Source organism: Pipistrellus kuhlii, unplaced genomic scaffold (genome assembly GCF_014108245.1).
Source record: "Pipistrellus kuhlii isolate mPipKuh1 unplaced genomic scaffold, mPipKuh1.p scaffold_m20_p_1, whole genome shotgun sequence".
NCBI classification, from domain to species: domain Eukaryota; kingdom Metazoa; phylum Chordata; class Mammalia; order Chiroptera; family Vespertilionidae; genus Pipistrellus; species Pipistrellus kuhlii.
Genome location: NW_023425404.1, coordinates 50,737,412 through 50,755,420, shown reverse-complemented (window position 1 = coordinate 50,755,420; position 18,009 = coordinate 50,737,412). Strand labels below are relative to the sequence as shown.

The following is an 18,009-nucleotide window of genomic DNA, read 5'->3' as shown; positions in this document are numbered from 1 at the left end:
TATTTGCCCTTTCTCTATAATAGAAGTGTCAGAGATGGAAGAAAATTAGTAAAATGTATATGAAAACCTTCATCTTGTCAAAGTCTGGAGCACACCACAGGATCCAGAGTCAAATACCGGCCCACCTGTATGCGCCTCAAAATCACGTCAGACCCAGAACCAGCCGGCCCCCACCACCACTGGCCTAGATCCAGAACCAGCCAGTCCCACCCTTGTCAAGCCCAGCCGGGCAGGAGACATAGCTTCAGGTCCCCTGGCCCGGCACCAGGACAGGGGGCATGGCCTGAAGTCCCCCAGCCCAGACTGGGGCAGGGGGCAAGCCCTGCCAGGTGGGGGACATGGCCTGAGGTCCCCCATTAAGCCTTGCCAGGTGGGGGGGGGGAAGGATGCAGCATCAGGTCTCACATCAAGCCCCACCAGCTGGTGGGGGCATGGCCTGAGTTCCCCCGACCAGTACTGGGGGTGCACCTTGAGGTCTCCTGTCAAGCCCCGCTGGGTGGGGAGCACGGCCTGAGGTCACCTGTCAAGCCCCACCTAGTGGGGGGCGAGTCCTGGCACTGGGGCAGGGGGAGCAGCCTGAGGACCCCTAGCCCAGCACCAGGACAGGAAGCTCACCTTAAGGTCCCCGTCAAGCCCCGCCTGGTGGGGGGGCGTGGCCTGAGGGCCCAGGTTTGGTGCCAAGGCAGGGGGCATGGCCTCAGTTCCACCAGCCTGACGCCAGGGTGGGGGATGCAGACTGAGGTCCCCTGTCAAGCCCCATTGGGGCAGGGGAGGGCAAAGCTCAGGTCCCTGCTGATTGCTCATTAAGGCTCCTTATGGGAACCTGGCTTCAGTTGTGGGTGCAGCCATCTTTGTAATGGAGTGATGGTCAATTAGCATATTCCCTCTATTAGATAGGATTTGTTTGTTTATTTAAGTTTTACCATTTTATAGATTAATGAATCATTATCTTAAATAGAAAGCAACTGTTATATTATCTTGGTAATTTATAAATATGATCAACTCAAAGAATATAAAACATTGAAGCATTTTTTAAAATCCTCACCCAAGGATATTTTTTCCTTTGGTTTCTAGAGAGAGTAGAAAGGAGGGAGTTGGGGGTGAGGGGGAAAAGAGAAAAACATTGACATGAGAGAACACATGGATTGATTGCCTCCTGTACTTGCCCCTACTGGGCCCATGACCCAGTACATGCCCTTGACCAGGGATGGAACCCGTGATTTTTCGATCTGCAGATTGAGCAGGGCTAGAATCCTTGTTCTTTACCCTTCTACCAAAACACTTCTAATGATTTGTACAAAATGGAATTTTCAACAAAATGAAATTTTAAAATGCCGAAAAACAATTCCATTTCTTTCTTCCTTCTGCCTGTCTCTTCCTCACTAAATTTATGGTATATTACTATTCATTTTTAAATACAAACTTTCATTACAACACTTGTAAACTTAAAGGCATGAAAGAAGTTCTCCCAATAACAATAAAATAATTCACCCACTTAAGGTCTTATATGAACAGGCACTCAGATTAACAATATAATTCAGTCATTTAGATTTAGTTAAAATCCTTTAATTCCCTATGCATAAAATGTAAATTTCATCTTTTTTAAATATTTTAAATTATAAATATGATCAACTCAAAGAATATGAGTTGTTAGTTTTCCTTTGCTTTTTTTTTTTTAAATATATTTTTACTGATTTCAGAGAGGAAGGGACAGGAAAATATAGAAACATCAATGATGAGAATCATTGATCAGCTACCTCCTGCATGCCCCCAACTGGGGATCAAGCCTGAAATCCAGGTATATTCGCTGACCTTGACCTCCTGGTTCATAGGTCAACACTCAACCACTGAGTAACATTGGTTGGGCTTTCTTGTTTTTAGAAGAAAAATAATTTGAAAACTAAAAACTATCCTGACCTTGAATGCATATATGAATAACCCATAGATACAGACAATAGGGTGCTGAAGGCCTAGGGTCAAAAGGGAAGGAGGGACCAGGCTGGAAGAGGTTAATGGGGGGGCAGGACATATGTAATACTTTCAACAATAAAGAATTATTTTTTTTTTTTAAATCCTGATAACCTCAGCACAGGAATAATTAAATTAGGTTTCATCCAGAAATATTTTGCAAGTTTAGAAAGGATAATATGAAACTGAGGTAACACTAAAAAATCATTATGATACAATGTTAACTGGAAAAAGATAAAAGTTGTATGTTCACTATAAACAACTTCATTTTTAAAAATGTAGACATGGCCTTAGTCAGTCTGGTTCAGTGGCTAGAGCCTGCAGACTGAAGGGTCCCAGGTTCTATTCTGGTCAGGGGCACTTGCCCGGGTTGTGGGCTCGATCCCTAGTGTTGAAGTAGCCAATCAATGATTCTCTCTCATCAGTGATGTTTCTATCTCTCTCTTCCTCTCTCTTCCTTTCTGAAATCAATAAAAATATATTTTTAAAATGTAAGCATGACCCTGTCCAGTGTGACTCAATTGATTGGAGCATCATCCCTATTCCCAGTTAGGGTGCATGTAGCGGGCAGCCAATTGATGTTTCTCTCTCACATCAAATTGTCTCTTTCAAATCAATAAAAAAACAACAACATAGGCATGTAGAAAGGTAAAAATAACTAGTAGTTGCATTAAGGTAGACTAATGATTAATGGCCCTTTTTAGTTTTGCAGTAACATTTTCAAAAAGTTTAAAGACAAGATGTTAGGTGACTCTGGAAATGTTCTAAAACTAGAACATTGTGATGACAGTCCACACCTCTGTAAATTAACTAAAACATCACTAAACTATACACTTAAAATAGATGAATTTTATGGCTTATAAGTTATACCTCAATAAAGTTATTTTTTTAAATGTTAGGGAAAATAATCTTTCTACAATACTCACATGAGAAAACTCAGGCTGGGATGGGATAGGAAGTGACCCAGGAGTGAAGACTGGTGTGCTCTGAGACACTGGTGTTGAGGCTTGTGGTGAAATAGTGGGCTCAGGTGGGAAAGGGAGGTTTTCTATCTCCACTGGTTCATCATCTTTAAGTTTCTTCTGAAAAGACTCTCTTCCTTCTTCAGATAACACTGACATATCCATTGGCTCATCTGGTTTAAAAAAGATAAAACTAATTTAGAAATAAGCACTCATTAATACTTCTAATACCATTAATAAAAATCCTATATAATAAAAGCCTAATATGCTAAGTGTTCAGTCATCCATTGAACCAATCAAAGAGTAATATGCTAATTATATGCTAAGGCCTCTCAACCACTCATTATTATATGCACTGACCACCAGAGGGCAAACACTCTGACTGGTAGGTTAGCTTGCTGCTGGACTCCTGCCGATCCAGACAGAGCAAGGAGGGCTGAACATGCCCTGGAGCCCTCCAGCAGTCCCTCCCTAGCTGGCCAACCTCCCGTGTCCCTTCCTGACCTTGGTTGTGCACTGGTGGAGTCCCATGGCCTGGTCTGTGCCTTCTCACAATCAGGAACCCCTTGGGGGATGTCGGAGAGCCAGTTTCAGCCCAATCTCACAGGCAAGGCCGAGGGACCCAACTGGTGCATAAATTCATGCACTGGGACTCTAGTTACATTATAGAAATTTCCATTCCTAAAAAAAAAACACTGACATAATTTTCAGAAAAGCTGATAAATTGACTGGGCCATCAAAATCTGAAATACTTCATTCCCCAAGCTCCCAAAATAGTCAGTTACAGATTTAAATAGGGTTCACCTGGGGATAACCACCCATCTACATGAAATGTTAAAACTTCTGATCCTCTTTCCTGATTATAACTCATTTTTCACATTTTGCATAAAAAAGCCCAAATTAATGGCACTTAATTTAACCATCATATATTCTGTCACAGGCCTTGAAAGGTAGTGAACTTGTTCACCATTCTAAATAAATATTTACATGTTTATGAACTTATTATATTTGCATTAATTGCTAAGTACAGAAAGATGGGTACCAGGACAAATACAGAAGAAAAAAAAATCTACCAATGCCAATCAGCACTGATATATCAAATAACTATGTACAAAACACTAATCCTAAGACAAATTGCTTAGGAGGGAAACTTACACAAACCTTGTTTTCCCACCTGCAGGTCACCAGCATCTTCCTCAGAACCTAACTAGGTGTTTGATTCATCAATCCTTTCCCCTCTATCTTACAACTTGATTCTAAAGAGACGTCATCCAAACCAGTGAGTTTTTCAACCAGTGTGCTACAAGAATTATTTTTAATATATTTGTATTGATTTCAGAGAGGAGGGGAGTGGGAGAGAAAAAGATAAAAATAAAAACATCAATAAGAGAGACACATCGACTGGTTGCCGGACCTGTGATTGAGTGCAGCCAAGGTATGTGCGCTTAACTGAAATCGAACCCAGGACCCTTCAGTCTGTAGGCTGACACTCTATCCACTGAGCCAAGCCAGCCAAGCCAGGGCATACAAGAATTTCTAAAACATGCACTACCTGACTATTTAATCAAGGCCACTGACCTCTTTTCCTTTAGCTTATCAAATAAAAGAAATGACAACAGCCAACACAATAGCCATCTGATGTGAATGATCTGTCTGAACCACAGATATATAGGTCATATAATAGAGTTGCATCTTATTGGTCATGTCGCCTAGTAAGGTTGAAACTGATTGGTTAATTCTTGGTACCAGAGACCCATATATATAAAGTATAAGCACCTGATTTTTTAAAAAGTCAATGTGGAGCAAAAAAGAGTAGGAATTCCTTTTTGTTTTGTTTTGTTTTTTGTAAATCAATGAAAGTTATACCTATTTTTTTATTAGATGGGCAAAAAAAATACATTTTTTGGTGTGCCACAGAATTTTAGTAATTAGTTTATGTGAGCCATGAGGATAAAAAAAGTTGAAAATCGCTGCTCTACACCATTTTCACAAACTACCTCTGCCACTCAGTTTTTTCCTATCATCCACTCTCATGTTACCAGCTAATCCCAACCCCAATACCAACCCCTTGCTGCTTACTTGGCTTCAACCTCACCTTGCATTCTAATTCTAGGTTTGGTCAGGATCTGGGGCTATATGCCTTTATTATACCACCACAACTGTGTTAAATATTCCCATTATACTTTTTTATCTTTCTCACCATGACAAAGCACTTATTAAGGACCTGCTGCTCTAAGCACTACATATAAAAAGGCTTTAGGTTAATAATCTTAGCAAAAAACAAAACTACAAAAAGTATACGTAGTCCTACAAACAGTTATGAACAAGTATTAAACAAATACATTAAATCTAAAATACAATTGACAAGGGAAATATGCTACATAAAACTAAAGAACTCTGAATCATATACATAATATGACCCCAAATGTGTAAGATATTTCTTTATATTTATGGATAGAAAATACTCTGAAAGGAAATTATCTAAATATTAATACAAATATATATATATATATATATATATATATATATATATATATATATATATATATATAAAAGGCTAAGTGACCTACCATACATACAGGCCAGTACATATGACTCATACTGGCAATTTAAAAATAAACATTGACTCACACATGCATGATGTCTGTCCCCATCTGACACTGGCCTCCCATTTAAGTTAATTCAAACACAGTTTCCCATGATGCCAGCATTTGCAATGATTATTAATAAATCACAAGGACAAACTCTGCCTGAACCCATTTTTGGACATGGTCAGATATATGTTGCTTTCTCTTGAGTTTGAAGAGCGTGTGATGTTAAAGCTGTAAATACTTCATCACAGAGAAATTACTCAAGTACTCCGGAAGTGTTTTTACTCTTAATGTGGTATACAGGGAGATATCAAGAATAAGTTTAATCAATTTATCAATCATTGTTTTATCAATGTTGTTGTTATGTCATGTTGTTAGTGTTTATGTATTAATCAATAAATAAGCTAGTTTTAGTTATATCTGGATTGTGGAATCACAGGTGGTTTTTATTTTCTTCTCATTTTATTTTCTTTTCTTATCATTATCATTATTCCTATATGCTTTTCAAACTCTCTGCAACGAGTATAGGCATACTTCATTTTATTGCACTTCACTTTATTGTGCTTCACAGATGTTGCATTTTTTACAAATTGAAGGCATACCCTCCACCAGCAAAAAGATTATTTCTCATTTTATTACAATACTTTACTCTAATACTCACTTTACTATGGTGGCCTGGAAGCACGCTTACAACATATCTTAAGTATGCCTGTTATTAATTACTAGTGGCCCAATGCACGAATTCGTGCGCACTGGAAGGAAATTAATTAGGAGAAATACTTTAATATCGCTATTCACCCTTTCTCTATAATAGAAGTGTCAGAGAAAATTAGTAAAATGCATATAAAATAATATACAAATTCATTAATAAATAACAACATAACAACAAAGACATGATATAAAAACAACAAAAACATTATATAAAAACAATAAAAACATGATATAATAACAACATAGATAAAAACAATGACTGATAAATTGACTAAACTTATTCTTGCTATCTCCCTGTATACCACATTAAGAGTAAAAACACTTTCGGAGTACTTGACTAATTTCCCTTGTGATGAAGTATTTACAACTTTAACTTTTACATCACTCGCTCTTTGAACTTGAGAGAAAGCAACATGTAACTGACCATGTCCAAAAATGGGTCCAGGTAGGAATATTCCTACTCTGTCTAGAGTTTGTTCTTGTGACTTATTAATAGTCATTGCAAATGCTGGCATCATGGGAAACTGTGTTTGAATTAATTTAAATGGGAGGCCAGTGTCAGATGGAGACAGATATCATGCATGCATGAGTCAATGTTTATTTTTAAATTGCCAGTGTGCACCATATGTACTGGCCGGTTGGTCGGTTGGACATATGTATGCCTTTTATATACATAGATGTTTACAATCAGGGAGAAAGCATCTTTAATACAATTATTTTTATATGTTCAAACTACAGATAAAAGAAATGGTTCTAAATATAAACCAAACGTAATTTGCATTAACAGCAGATTTTGTAGAATAGATTGACTTTTATTTTTTACTTAAGACATCACTAATCAATCATGCTATGCTTAGAATATTAGTCCATTTGGATACCTACAAATTATTTCAAGAGAAAATAGCCAGATACAAACTTTGTGGCAAAAGAAAATATAAGATTAGATTTTGCCATCGGTAAATTACACTTGAAAACGTTAAATATACTTCTATAATTATATCACTTAAGAACAGAGAGGAGGATATCATAGGAGGCATATACCCAACAGCTATGGAGGCAGCTGCCTGAATTCAAATCCTGCCTCTATGACTTATTAGTTGTGAGATCTCTCTGCACCTCCATTTCTCCATTTATAAAACAGGTATAAAAGTAACACATACTTTCTAGGATTGATTCAATGATAAAAAAAAATGAAGAGAAGCACCTAAAAAGAAGGACTTAAAATAGTGTCTGGGTTATACTAAGTGTTCAATAAAAATTAGCTATTGCAACACTAGTGGTATGAAAAGGAGAAAATCATGGAATTTATTGAAAAAGGCTTTGTAGGAATTTAGAAATATCTTGAATGACTGGATAGGAGAATAGTACTGAACAAAAGAAGTTTACATAATGAGATAAATTAAGTAAAAGGAAAAATTTTCTTGTGAATAAAGTATAAAATCCCTAGGTCTTCAAAGGAGAAAGTGAATGAAGTCAAAATTTCTGCCACCTGCTCCTAGCCACTCTGACAAAAGCTGCTTTGATAATAACAAAAATAGCCCAGTCGTGTGGCTAAGTGTTTAAGTGTCAACCTATGAACCAGGAGGTCAGGGTTTGATTCTGGGTCAGGGCACATGCCTGGGTTGCAGATTTGATCCCCAGTAGGGGCAAGCAAGACGCAGCCAGTCAATGATTTTCTCTCATCATTGATGCTTCTCTCTCTCTCCCTTTCCCTTCCTCTCTGAAATCAATAAAAATATATTTTAAAAAATGAAAATAATAATAAAATAACCTATAAAGACAAAAGAAACAATTTTTGGTTCCCTCTCATCAATAACATGTAAATATGTTGCTGGAAATCAGTAATAAATCCTCTTCACTCTACTAATTCATTTGAATTTAATTTGAAAACCTGGATATTTTCCCTTAAGGGACTTTTTAAAAATTAAGTCAATAAATCTGAGTTCTCAAAAGAATTGGTGCTAGAAGAGTTAAGAACTGAGAAGAGCACTTTATACTAGGCCACTTCCCTAAAGGTAAGAGAGACGAGTCCTACTGAATAGTTTAGGTCAGTGTTCTATCATATAAAGAAACAGTATATTTTGCAAAGCAGAATTGCTGCTCCTCTTCTAATCTGAGATCAACCAACAGATCAAGAGACCTTACCTTTTTTTCTTTCTTGCTCTGTGGGACTGCTAGGAACAATAAATGGGGTAGATCGGAAAGCATCAGGGGAAGGACCAACAAGATCTGAGGAATTCCTTTATAGAAAGAGAAAAATCACAGATTATTTTTAATCACAGCCACAGTTTTGCACTTGTTTTCTTACTTTTTAATAGCAAAAATGTCTAAGCCATTCAGACAAATCTAATTAGCATTTCTCTCAAAAACTACATAAGGCTTGTGGAAGAGCCATGAATAATATTTCAATAACTATTTCTCACGAGACATATCAAAAATTAGAATTAAAAAAAAAAAAAAAAAAAGAGTAGCTCGGCCCACGTGACTCTGGTTGAGAGTGGACCTATGAACCTGGAGGTGATGGTTCAGTTCCTGGTCAGAGTACATGCCTAGATTTTGGGCTTGATCAAGAGTAGGGAGCATGCAGGAGGCAGCCAATCAATAATTCTCTCATCATTGATGTTTCTATTTCTCTCTCCTTTTCTCTCTGAAATCAATAAAAAAAATATTTTTTTAAACAGTAAGCATAAAGCCATATGATTATAAGAGAAAATGATCACACACAAGGACATTAGGATTGAAAAGCAGGTGAGAAACTATTAAAAAAATAATAATTCATCTGCTGATTTTTGAGACAAAAATATTTACTCCATTTTTGAAAGATCATGCACATTTTTATTTTAAAGTACAAACCTCTTTGCCCTAACACAGAGAGAAAGAAATCCAACTACTGTTAACTCTAGTCCCATCTATTTTCCACCACTATTAAATGGGAAGAATTTTTAGTCAAATAAAAGAGCAGAATGCTTGTTTTGGGTGTATAACAGTCTCTTAGTAAATGGGCAGTTTCTGCCCTAATGAAACCTTTGGGTTTCTATTATAAAATGTCCAAATGGGAAAGCAGAGCTACGTGCCTCCAATGGTCCTGCTAAGTTCTTACCCCCAAAATTCCAAAGCCAAGATTTTACCTTTTGGTTTCAGAAAGAACTTGTGGACAAGCTTAGCTCTCTGAACCCGGCCTCAGCCCCGGAGGCACGCTTCCCTGGCAGAGCGGCTTCGGGCTTACTTACGAGGAAAGGCTCTCCTGCACCAGGGACCTCTGGCCGGAGAGCTGCAGGAGCTGCAGCGTGGTGGCCGGTGTGGAGGCCGGAGAGCACCCACCTTCTTCCCTTGGAGGAGTAGAGCAGCCATCAGAAACTACTGGGAGGAAAAAAATCTAGTTACATTTATTCTCAGATTGGCATTACTGAGTTATAAAAAACAAGCAAACAAAAAGCACTCTGTACTGCAAAGAGAGTAATGTACATGTTCCAAAAGGGTAGACAGTTTTCTAATTACAGTACAATGAAATGCCATGCTAACACAAATATTGAGTGATCACTAAAAGCCTCCCTCCCTACTAAATTATAAGTATTTTTTTATTTTTTTATTCAATTATTATCTTTGTACATATACCATTGGCCCCCCCTAAATTATATAATTTTTTAATAAAAATTTGACAAAAAGAATTCCTTAGTCCTTCATGTCATGATTAAAGCTTGAAAAAGGCCAGAATCCTGATATCTTGATTGCTCTTCTTTTTTGTGAAGGTTTAATTATATAATAAAACAGCAAGTGAGACTTTTATTTCAAGGTATACCTAAGGTGAAGTAAGCTCATGCCATAATATGGAGTTAGGAGAAGTCAAAATAATGCATATGACACCTGATAATATGAATGCAGCAATTTTCATGATTAGAACCTGAGCCTCCTCAAAGGGAGACAGAAAATACTAACATGTTAGTAAAAGGATATATAAATAGCCAGTACTGATTTACAGTATGAAGAGTCTCCTGTTGGTCCCTTCTTAGCAACAGATGGAGTATCAGCTTTACTAATCCCAAGTATAAGGAATGTCTTAAATACAACCTATAGTTTTAGGTCAGTGTTCTAACATATAAAGAAACAGTATATTTTGCAAGGCAGAATTGCTGCTCCTCTTCTAATCTGAGATCAACCGACAGATCAAGAGAGCTCACCTTTTTTTCTTTCTTGCTCTGTGGGACTGCTAGGAACAATAAATTGGATAGATCGGAAAGCATCAGGGGAAAGAGCAATAAGATCCTTAGTGACTCTGTATGTTTTGCACATATTCACAGCATAGTAAAGGAATACAACCCTCTCTCCTTCCCTCATTACAACCAGCACATTGCAGCAGGTCCTCCAATGTCATCTCATTCAACATCATTTTGTTTTAATGTTGATGAAATGTCCTATGAACTTACCTCTTCTTTATATTAGTTAGCCTACAGTAAAACGGGTTTTGTTATATGTTGTTTCATTCAAAACCACATAACCTATCGACAGCATGATGACTTGATGTATACTTTGCTACTTATTACTGAAGCTTTCTGGCTCTGTGAGGTAACAGAATAAAGGGCTGGTGGGGGTTAACAAAATGTGAAATAAATACTACTCTGGTCTTCTAAGTTTTATATTCTTTCTCCTAGACCATCACTTCCTATTTGTGAACTAACAAACAGATAAGTACACTGTTAGCCAGGTGAATATGAAAAAACGTATATAAATACCAATCATTCTCAAAAAGACTTTCTCATTAATCAGCTAGAGGCATATTTTCCTTCCATATCACAAACAAGTCTGCATACCTATAAAGTGCCTTCTAACTTAAACAGTAGCCACAAAAGTGAAATAAAAAGTTTTTCTCTTTGGAGAAGAGGGACTATACAGCAACTAATTATTCTTTGTACCTGTTTTATTGTTCTGGTCAAACAAGTCTTCCTGAGTTGACAAAACCTCAGGCTCTGGTGACTTCGGAATCTGCAGTCCACCTTCCAGAATTTCTTGAGCAGATGTTTGTTCTTTTGTTTCCATAGCAATAAGCGATACTTTGGGACTAGGAGGCGTGTCCTCAGACCTAGGAGATTCACATCACCAGGAGAAAAAGTTGCTATGTTCAAATGTTTCATCTTTGAGCTAATAAACTTTTCCTGTATTTTGTCTGTTTTCCTTTAATAATTTCAAAATTTTCAATAGCTCTAGTATATATAACTACCTAGTGAAAATTAAGATACTATTTGATGATACAAACGTCTTAGCTCATTTCAAAGCCTGTTTAAGTCTCTCACACAGCAATACCTCTTTTCAACACTGCTCACTGCTGCACTACATGAGATTACTGATGAGTCATTTAGGAATTTTTGTTACATATGCTATTATCTACACATGCATGGAGATTTTTAATCCAGGCTACAGCAATGTCAGTTCTACCAAATGACCTTCCAAGGAAAGGGCCTGGGTGTGAATTATTCTCTGAACTTATTGCCACACACATTACCTTTTGTTGGCCTTTTCCATTTGATCTACTAAATCTAAGCCCCAAACCAAGACTGCACACTAGTACTATTTACACTTGTAAGACATTCACTACTTATTCCTTTCCAGATTCTTATGAGATTTACCTACTCTACAATTTCCCAGAGTAAACAGAATAGCAAAACTAGCTAGAGTGCAACTTCCTAAAGAAAAGCCTAACCTGGCCAGTGTGGCTCAGTGTGAGCATCAACTCATGAACCAGAAGGTCACAGTCCCATTTCCATTCAGGGCACATGCCCAGGTTGCAGGTTGCAGAAAAGGGGTCCCCAGAAGAGGGCTGCAGAAGGCAGCCAATCAATGATTCTCTCTCATCACTGATGTTTCTATCCTCTCTCTCTCTCCCTTCCTGTCTCTAAAATCAACAAAAACATATTAAGAAAAAAAGAGAGAGAAAAAAAGAGAGGAAGGTAGGGAGGGAGGGAAGAGAGGAAAGAGAGGAAGGAAGGAAAGAAGGAAGACCTGAAAACTCAGGCCCAGTTATAAGCTGAGTGCTTTGCATTATAAAGTCAACTTCTCTTTATATTCGATTTTATTCAGGATCCCAGAACCCCATTCCCCACTATTTCTTTTTTTTTAAAATATGTTTTATTGATTTTTTTACAGAAAGGGAGAGGGATAGAGAGCTAGAAACATCGATGAGAGAGAAACATTGATCAGCTGCCTCCTGCACACCCCCCACAAAGGATGTGCCCACAACCAAGGCACACACCCTTGACCGGAATTGAACCCGGGACCCTTCAGTCCGCAGGCCAACGCTCTATCCACTGGGCCAAACTGGTTTCGGCCCCACTATTTCTTTTCTTTCTTTTTTTTTTTTAATCTTCATTGTTGAAAGTATTACAGATAGATGTCTCCTTTTTCCCCCATCAACCCCCTCCACCCCACATCCGTCCCCTCCCCACTATTTCTACAGAAGGAAGTTAACAATATTGAATGTTTAGTTATCCCCGCCCCAAACTGGAAGCATCCCATTTTTCCTCTGCCATATCCAAACTTGAGCTGTTGACTAGATGCCACACTGTTTCGAAAACAACAATCACAATGGGCAGAAGAGAGAAAGGCTGCCCAATTCCTACCAAATTAAGAGCGTAATGAACTTGGGAAAGGATATCTCCCTAAATCTTTATCATAAATTACCAAATGCAGGATATCCAACAACCCAAACAATCTGGGTGCCCTTCAAGTTCAGAAACATAAGACTTTCAAAGATAATATTCAGTGACTCCTCCTAACACCAGAGAGGTAGAATATCTCCCACAGAGGCAGTAGGCAAAGATCAGAGAGGAGAAGCAACCCAAGATTAAGGAGTAATGCTTATAGTTACAGCAGCAATAAAATGGCTTTGTAATATGCCTAAAGATAAGGATACAAAGAGAATTCATGAATAATCAACATTTTTACTGGACCAAAAAAATGCTAGGGGGAGAAAAGAGAGAGATGAAAATCAAAAATTTCTGAAAATCCTGGCCAAGTGAAATGAGTATAACACTACAGCAAAAACCCAAAAATACTTTCTAGAAAAAACATGGGTTACCTTGCAGTTGATGGATTTTGCTCTTGTATCACATGTATGTCCTTACTGGGTTGTGCTACCACAGGGACATCCTTGCTGGGCTGTTCTGCCATGGAGGTATCTTCATTGGTCTGCTCTTCATGCTTAATTGCTTGAAGTGTTAGAAGAAAGAAAGGAGATATTTAAAAAAAGAAGAAGAAAGGAGATATTTAATTTTTCAAAGTACTAGAAGCAGTCTCTAATGCTTTTTTAAAGGTAAAGATTTTAATAGACAGAAGTCCAAGTGGAAAATATATACATTTTCCAAAAAGAAAAACAACCAATAACTCACACAAAAAAAAAACCACTAATCTGCAAGCCATCGACTGATAAGTACTTGCCAGACAACTCTGCAACCTTACTATGTTAACATAGATTATATTAACTTAGATAGCTATGAAATGTTATCAAGGAAAGAAGAGCTCTAGCATGGGATGAAAATGCTTATAAACAATTCCAAATGCCAGAAAACAGTTTCATACCCAGATCAGCATCCACATCAGGCAGCCTCGTATAACCAGAGTTGGTGGTTACTGACTGCAGAGGCTCTCTGTCTACTTCATATGGCACAGTATTTTCCTCAACATCCTGGCTCTGGGAGAGTTCCAGAACCCCAAAGCCCAACTGTGATGAGGCAGGATCTAGGAACAAGGCCCAAAGAAATTAGGTATCATCCTACAATATTATGCACCAGGCCAGGTGCTATCACTTAGCAAAAGAAGGTCATGTTACATCCTTCAAATCAAAGCCCTGCCCTCCCCAAGTTTTTTCAAAATAAAATCAAAATAGAAGCAGTAAAAGTGAAGGGGGAAAATGTGTAATGAAACAAAACAAAAAAGTTGCATGCTATAAAACCTTGCAAGCACCTATTATAAGTAGACTACTTCTATTTCTTGAAAATATACATAAACCATACCCATACTCAATAATTCAATGTACTTCCAGCCCCATAAAGCATACATCCCAAAAATATTTGATTACAAAAGGAAGAAGAGTCAGTATGCACAAAGGGGCTATCCAATGACCTGGAAATTCCTAAACACCAAAGTAGGTGAAATATCTTAAGACTACTAAGCAATTTCTCAATTTATGATGACAAATCTATAACCTGATAAAAAGAAAAAAAAAATAGTGTCTGTATGCTCACAATAAAAGGACTTAGAACAATCTACTATTCTGAAAAAGGCGTAAAGCTACCTTCAGCATCAAGGGAATGTGTGGCAACATCCAGAGAATCTTCTTCCTTTTCCCCCTTCTCCTTGTCTTCCACTTCTTCCTTCTCTTCCCCCACAGGAGGAGCAGGTTCCACTGACCGTCCCAAAGAACTACACAGCAGAAAGAGACAATCACGTGTTCCCAGACAGGTTGGGACATTTCGCTCAAAGCACTCTGGAATTTCATTGTGATTCCCCACACACCAACCACCTTTTAAGCAAATTTGAAAAAGTAAAAAGCCTCACCCCATTATTGCTTCTTTCTACAGACAAGCACTGAACAGGTTAACAACTCAAAAACAGTATACAAAATTAAGTAGCACAATCATTAAACAGAAGAAAGAAACAAACATACTTGAATTTTATCTTTCTCTGGAAAGATATGAGCAGTGACAGAAAAATCTTGCACTCAAGAGAATTACTGACAAGTGATAATAGATATGGATTAGATGTGCAGGGAAGGGGTTCAAAAATACATCTATTAAAGCAAACAATTCACAAAAATACTATAGTAAAAAATCTTAGAATACATATATAGAACCAGAATATCTGAATAAAATGTATTTTATAAGGTAAGATGCCTATTTTTTTAACCTTCACCTAAGAATGTTTTTATTCTTTTTAGAGAGAGAGGAAGGAAAAGGGAGAAAGAGAGAGATTTTAGAGAGAGAAGAATATGAGAGACAAACATCAAACGGTTGCCTCTCATTGGCATCCCTATTCCCCCCCCCCCTCCATATGTACCCTGGTATGTACCCTGACCAAGAATCAAACCCACAACCTTTGGCTCATAAGACGATGCTCCAACCAACTGAGCCACACCAGCCAAGGTGAGGCCTATACATTTTTAAAAATGTATTTTTATTGATTTCAGAGAGGAAGGGAGAGGGAGAGTGGCAGAAACATCAATGATGAGAGGGAATCATTGATTGGCTGCCTCCTGCACAACCCCTACTGAGGATTAAGCTGGCAACCTGGGCTTGTGCCCTTAACTGGAATTGAACCCAGGACCCTTTAGTCCACAGGCTGACACTCTATCACTGAGCCAAACCAGCTGGGCAGAGCTATTTATTTTTTTTAAAGATTACATCACAGGTCAAAAAACATAATAAACAAAAGTAAAAGACAAATAACAACTAGGCAAAAATCTGCAACAAGTATTACAAAAAAAATAGTCTCACCCTAGCTGGTTTTGCTCAGTGGACAGAGCATGGGCTTGCAATAAAAATAAAAGCCAATAAAAATATATTTTAAGCCGAGTCCGGTTTGGCTCAATGGATAGAGCGTCGGCTTGGGGACTGAGGGGTCCCGGGTTCGATTCCGGTCAGGGGCATGTACCTTGGTTGTGGGCACATCCCCAGTAAGGGGGTGTGCAAGAGGCAGCTGGTCGATGACTCTCTCTCTCATCGTTGTTTCTAGCTCTCTATCTCTCTCCCTTCCTCTCTGTACAAAATCAATAAAATATATTTAAAAAAATATATATATATATATTTTTTTTTTAAAGACTGGTTACTCTTAAAAAATTGTGTGTGTGTGTGTGTGTATACATATATATGTATATATGTGTGTGTGTGTGTGTGTGTATATATATATTTAATATATGAACTTTACCTTTTTTAAAGGTAGATTTTAATAGATAGAAAATTGGAAAATTTTTAGTATGAACTATATTAACTATATTGTCAGATATTAAAGAACTAGAGGCTAGGAAGGGAGAGGAGGGAGGTAATCTAGGACCCCTAGGTAGGGTGCCTAGCCAGGCTGATGATCAGGGCCAATCAGGGCTCTCCTTCCTTTCTCCCACTCCCCAACCCTCCCCCATCTTCCTCCGCTGCTGGCCGGCAGCGGGCCCCGCCCCCGCGCTCCTCCGCCACCAGAAGTTGCCTCCCTCTGCAGGTGACAGGCATGGGGTGCAATTGCTGGCTGGCCCTGCACATCCGCCACAGCGTCACTGGCCAGTTGCCTGGGCCTTTCTCTGTGGGACAAGTGACCACAGGCCCCCAAATCAGTTGCCCTAGAGAGGGAGCCCCTGCCCATCTGGCCAGAGCTCCACGATAGATTGCTGCCCTGCTGAGAGAAGCCCCGTCCACCTGCTGGGGCCACCAGCCGGGTAGCCTGGGCCTCCCTCTACGGGGTGATCGTGGGGTGATGGCTGGACACCCCCCCACAATTGCACTGCACCTGCCTTGGCTGGCCTGGCACCAGTGCGTGTCATAGCATGGTTGTCCAGAAGGTCATCCAGACAGTTGTTCTGCTGTTCGGTCGTTTGGTCAATTTGCATATTACACTTTTATTATTATAGATTAATACTTTCTTTGGTGTGGTAATGGTATTATGATCATATGGAATAATATATTTTTCTTAGATGATAAATGCTAAAATATTTAAGGGGAATTATATCTGCAACTTAGTTTCACATGATCTAGCACATGCATATATACACACAGAGAACAAATGTGTACTATCCTTTAATCTTTTCTGGAGGTTTAAATTTTTAAAATAAAAATCTTGGGGGAAATGCTATTAAAAGTTTTAATTGTCATAGGAAAAATGTTCATGTTGTTAAGCAAAAAGGGTCAGCAAACATACTGACCACACGTCAACTATGCAAATCAAGTCCACAAATGAAGTGGGAAAATAAACCAAAATGTTTATAGCAATTAGCCTCTGGGTGGCAGAATTACAGATGTTTTTTGCTTCCTTGTAAACGTTTAATATTTCATACAACTATTGAGCATAAGCATAAGAGGTGAAAATCTAAATTTGTAAATTTGGAGATCCAAGAAAAAGAAAAGGAATATTTTCACAAAAATAAAATACAGTTGACCCTTGAACAACACAATGGGTATAGGCGCTGCCCCCCATGCAGTTGAAAATACACGTGTAACTTTTGACTCTCCCAAAACTTTAGTGATCCATTAGTATCTGGGTGAACTAGTTCCAGGACCCCTATGGATAACTAAACCCAAGAATGATCAAGTCCCTTATTTGAAACTAGAGGTCTGGTGCACAGATTCATGCACCAGTGGGGTCCCCAGGCCTGGCCTGTGGGGATCAGTGGACCTCCACGCTGCTGCAGCCCGGCCTTAACCACTAACTCATGGGGGAGGAGGGGCACGCAGGGGGAGTACTGCAGCTGGAGCACACTGACCACCAGGGGACAGCTCCTGCGTTGAGCATTTGCCCCCTGGTGGTCAGTGCATGTCATAGCTACCAACTACCATAGGGTTGTCCAGTTGCTTAGGATTTTATATATATAGATAGTATAGAACAATGCATACAGTTGGCCCTTCATATCTATGGATCCCCAACTATGGATCAAAAATACTGTTTTGCACCCAGCCATAGTATCTTAGTGGTTGAGCGTTGACCTATGAGCCTGGAGGTCACGGTTGGGTTGCAAGCCTGATCTCCAGTAGGGGGCAGATACGAGACTGCCAATCAGTAATTCGCTCTCATCATTGGTGTTTCTATCT

At 38.7% G+C, this 18,009-nt stretch overlaps 1 protein-coding gene across 6 annotated transcripts in view; it reads right to left on the bottom strand.

Moving 5' to 3' along the window:
• Nucleotides 1-18,009, bottom strand: part of TP53BP1 (tumor protein p53 binding protein 1) — a 97,994-nt gene that overhangs the window by 58,185 nt on the left and 21,800 nt on the right. For 3 of the 6 annotated variants that reach the window (XM_045583255.1, XM_045583253.1, XM_045583239.1), the window contains exons 6-12: nucleotides 14,517-14,644; nucleotides 13,802-13,960; nucleotides 13,302-13,431; nucleotides 11,143-11,309; nucleotides 9,463-9,592; nucleotides 8,378-8,472; nucleotides 2,895-3,103 (exon numbers count right to left, since the gene is read on the bottom strand). In XM_045583255.1, coding sequence (XP_045439211.1) covers nucleotides 2,895-3,103; nucleotides 8,378-8,472; nucleotides 9,463-9,592; nucleotides 11,143-11,309; nucleotides 13,302-13,431; nucleotides 13,802-13,960; nucleotides 14,517-14,644 — 1,018 coding nt within the window. Of the gene's footprint in view, nucleotides 1-2,894; nucleotides 3,104-8,372; nucleotides 8,473-9,462; nucleotides 9,593-10,410; nucleotides 10,463-11,142; nucleotides 11,310-13,301; nucleotides 13,432-13,801; nucleotides 13,961-14,516; nucleotides 14,645-18,009 lie in introns of those variants that run through there. The other 3 variants (XM_036443967.2, XM_036444001.2, XM_036444010.2) reach the window with 3 other exon arrangements.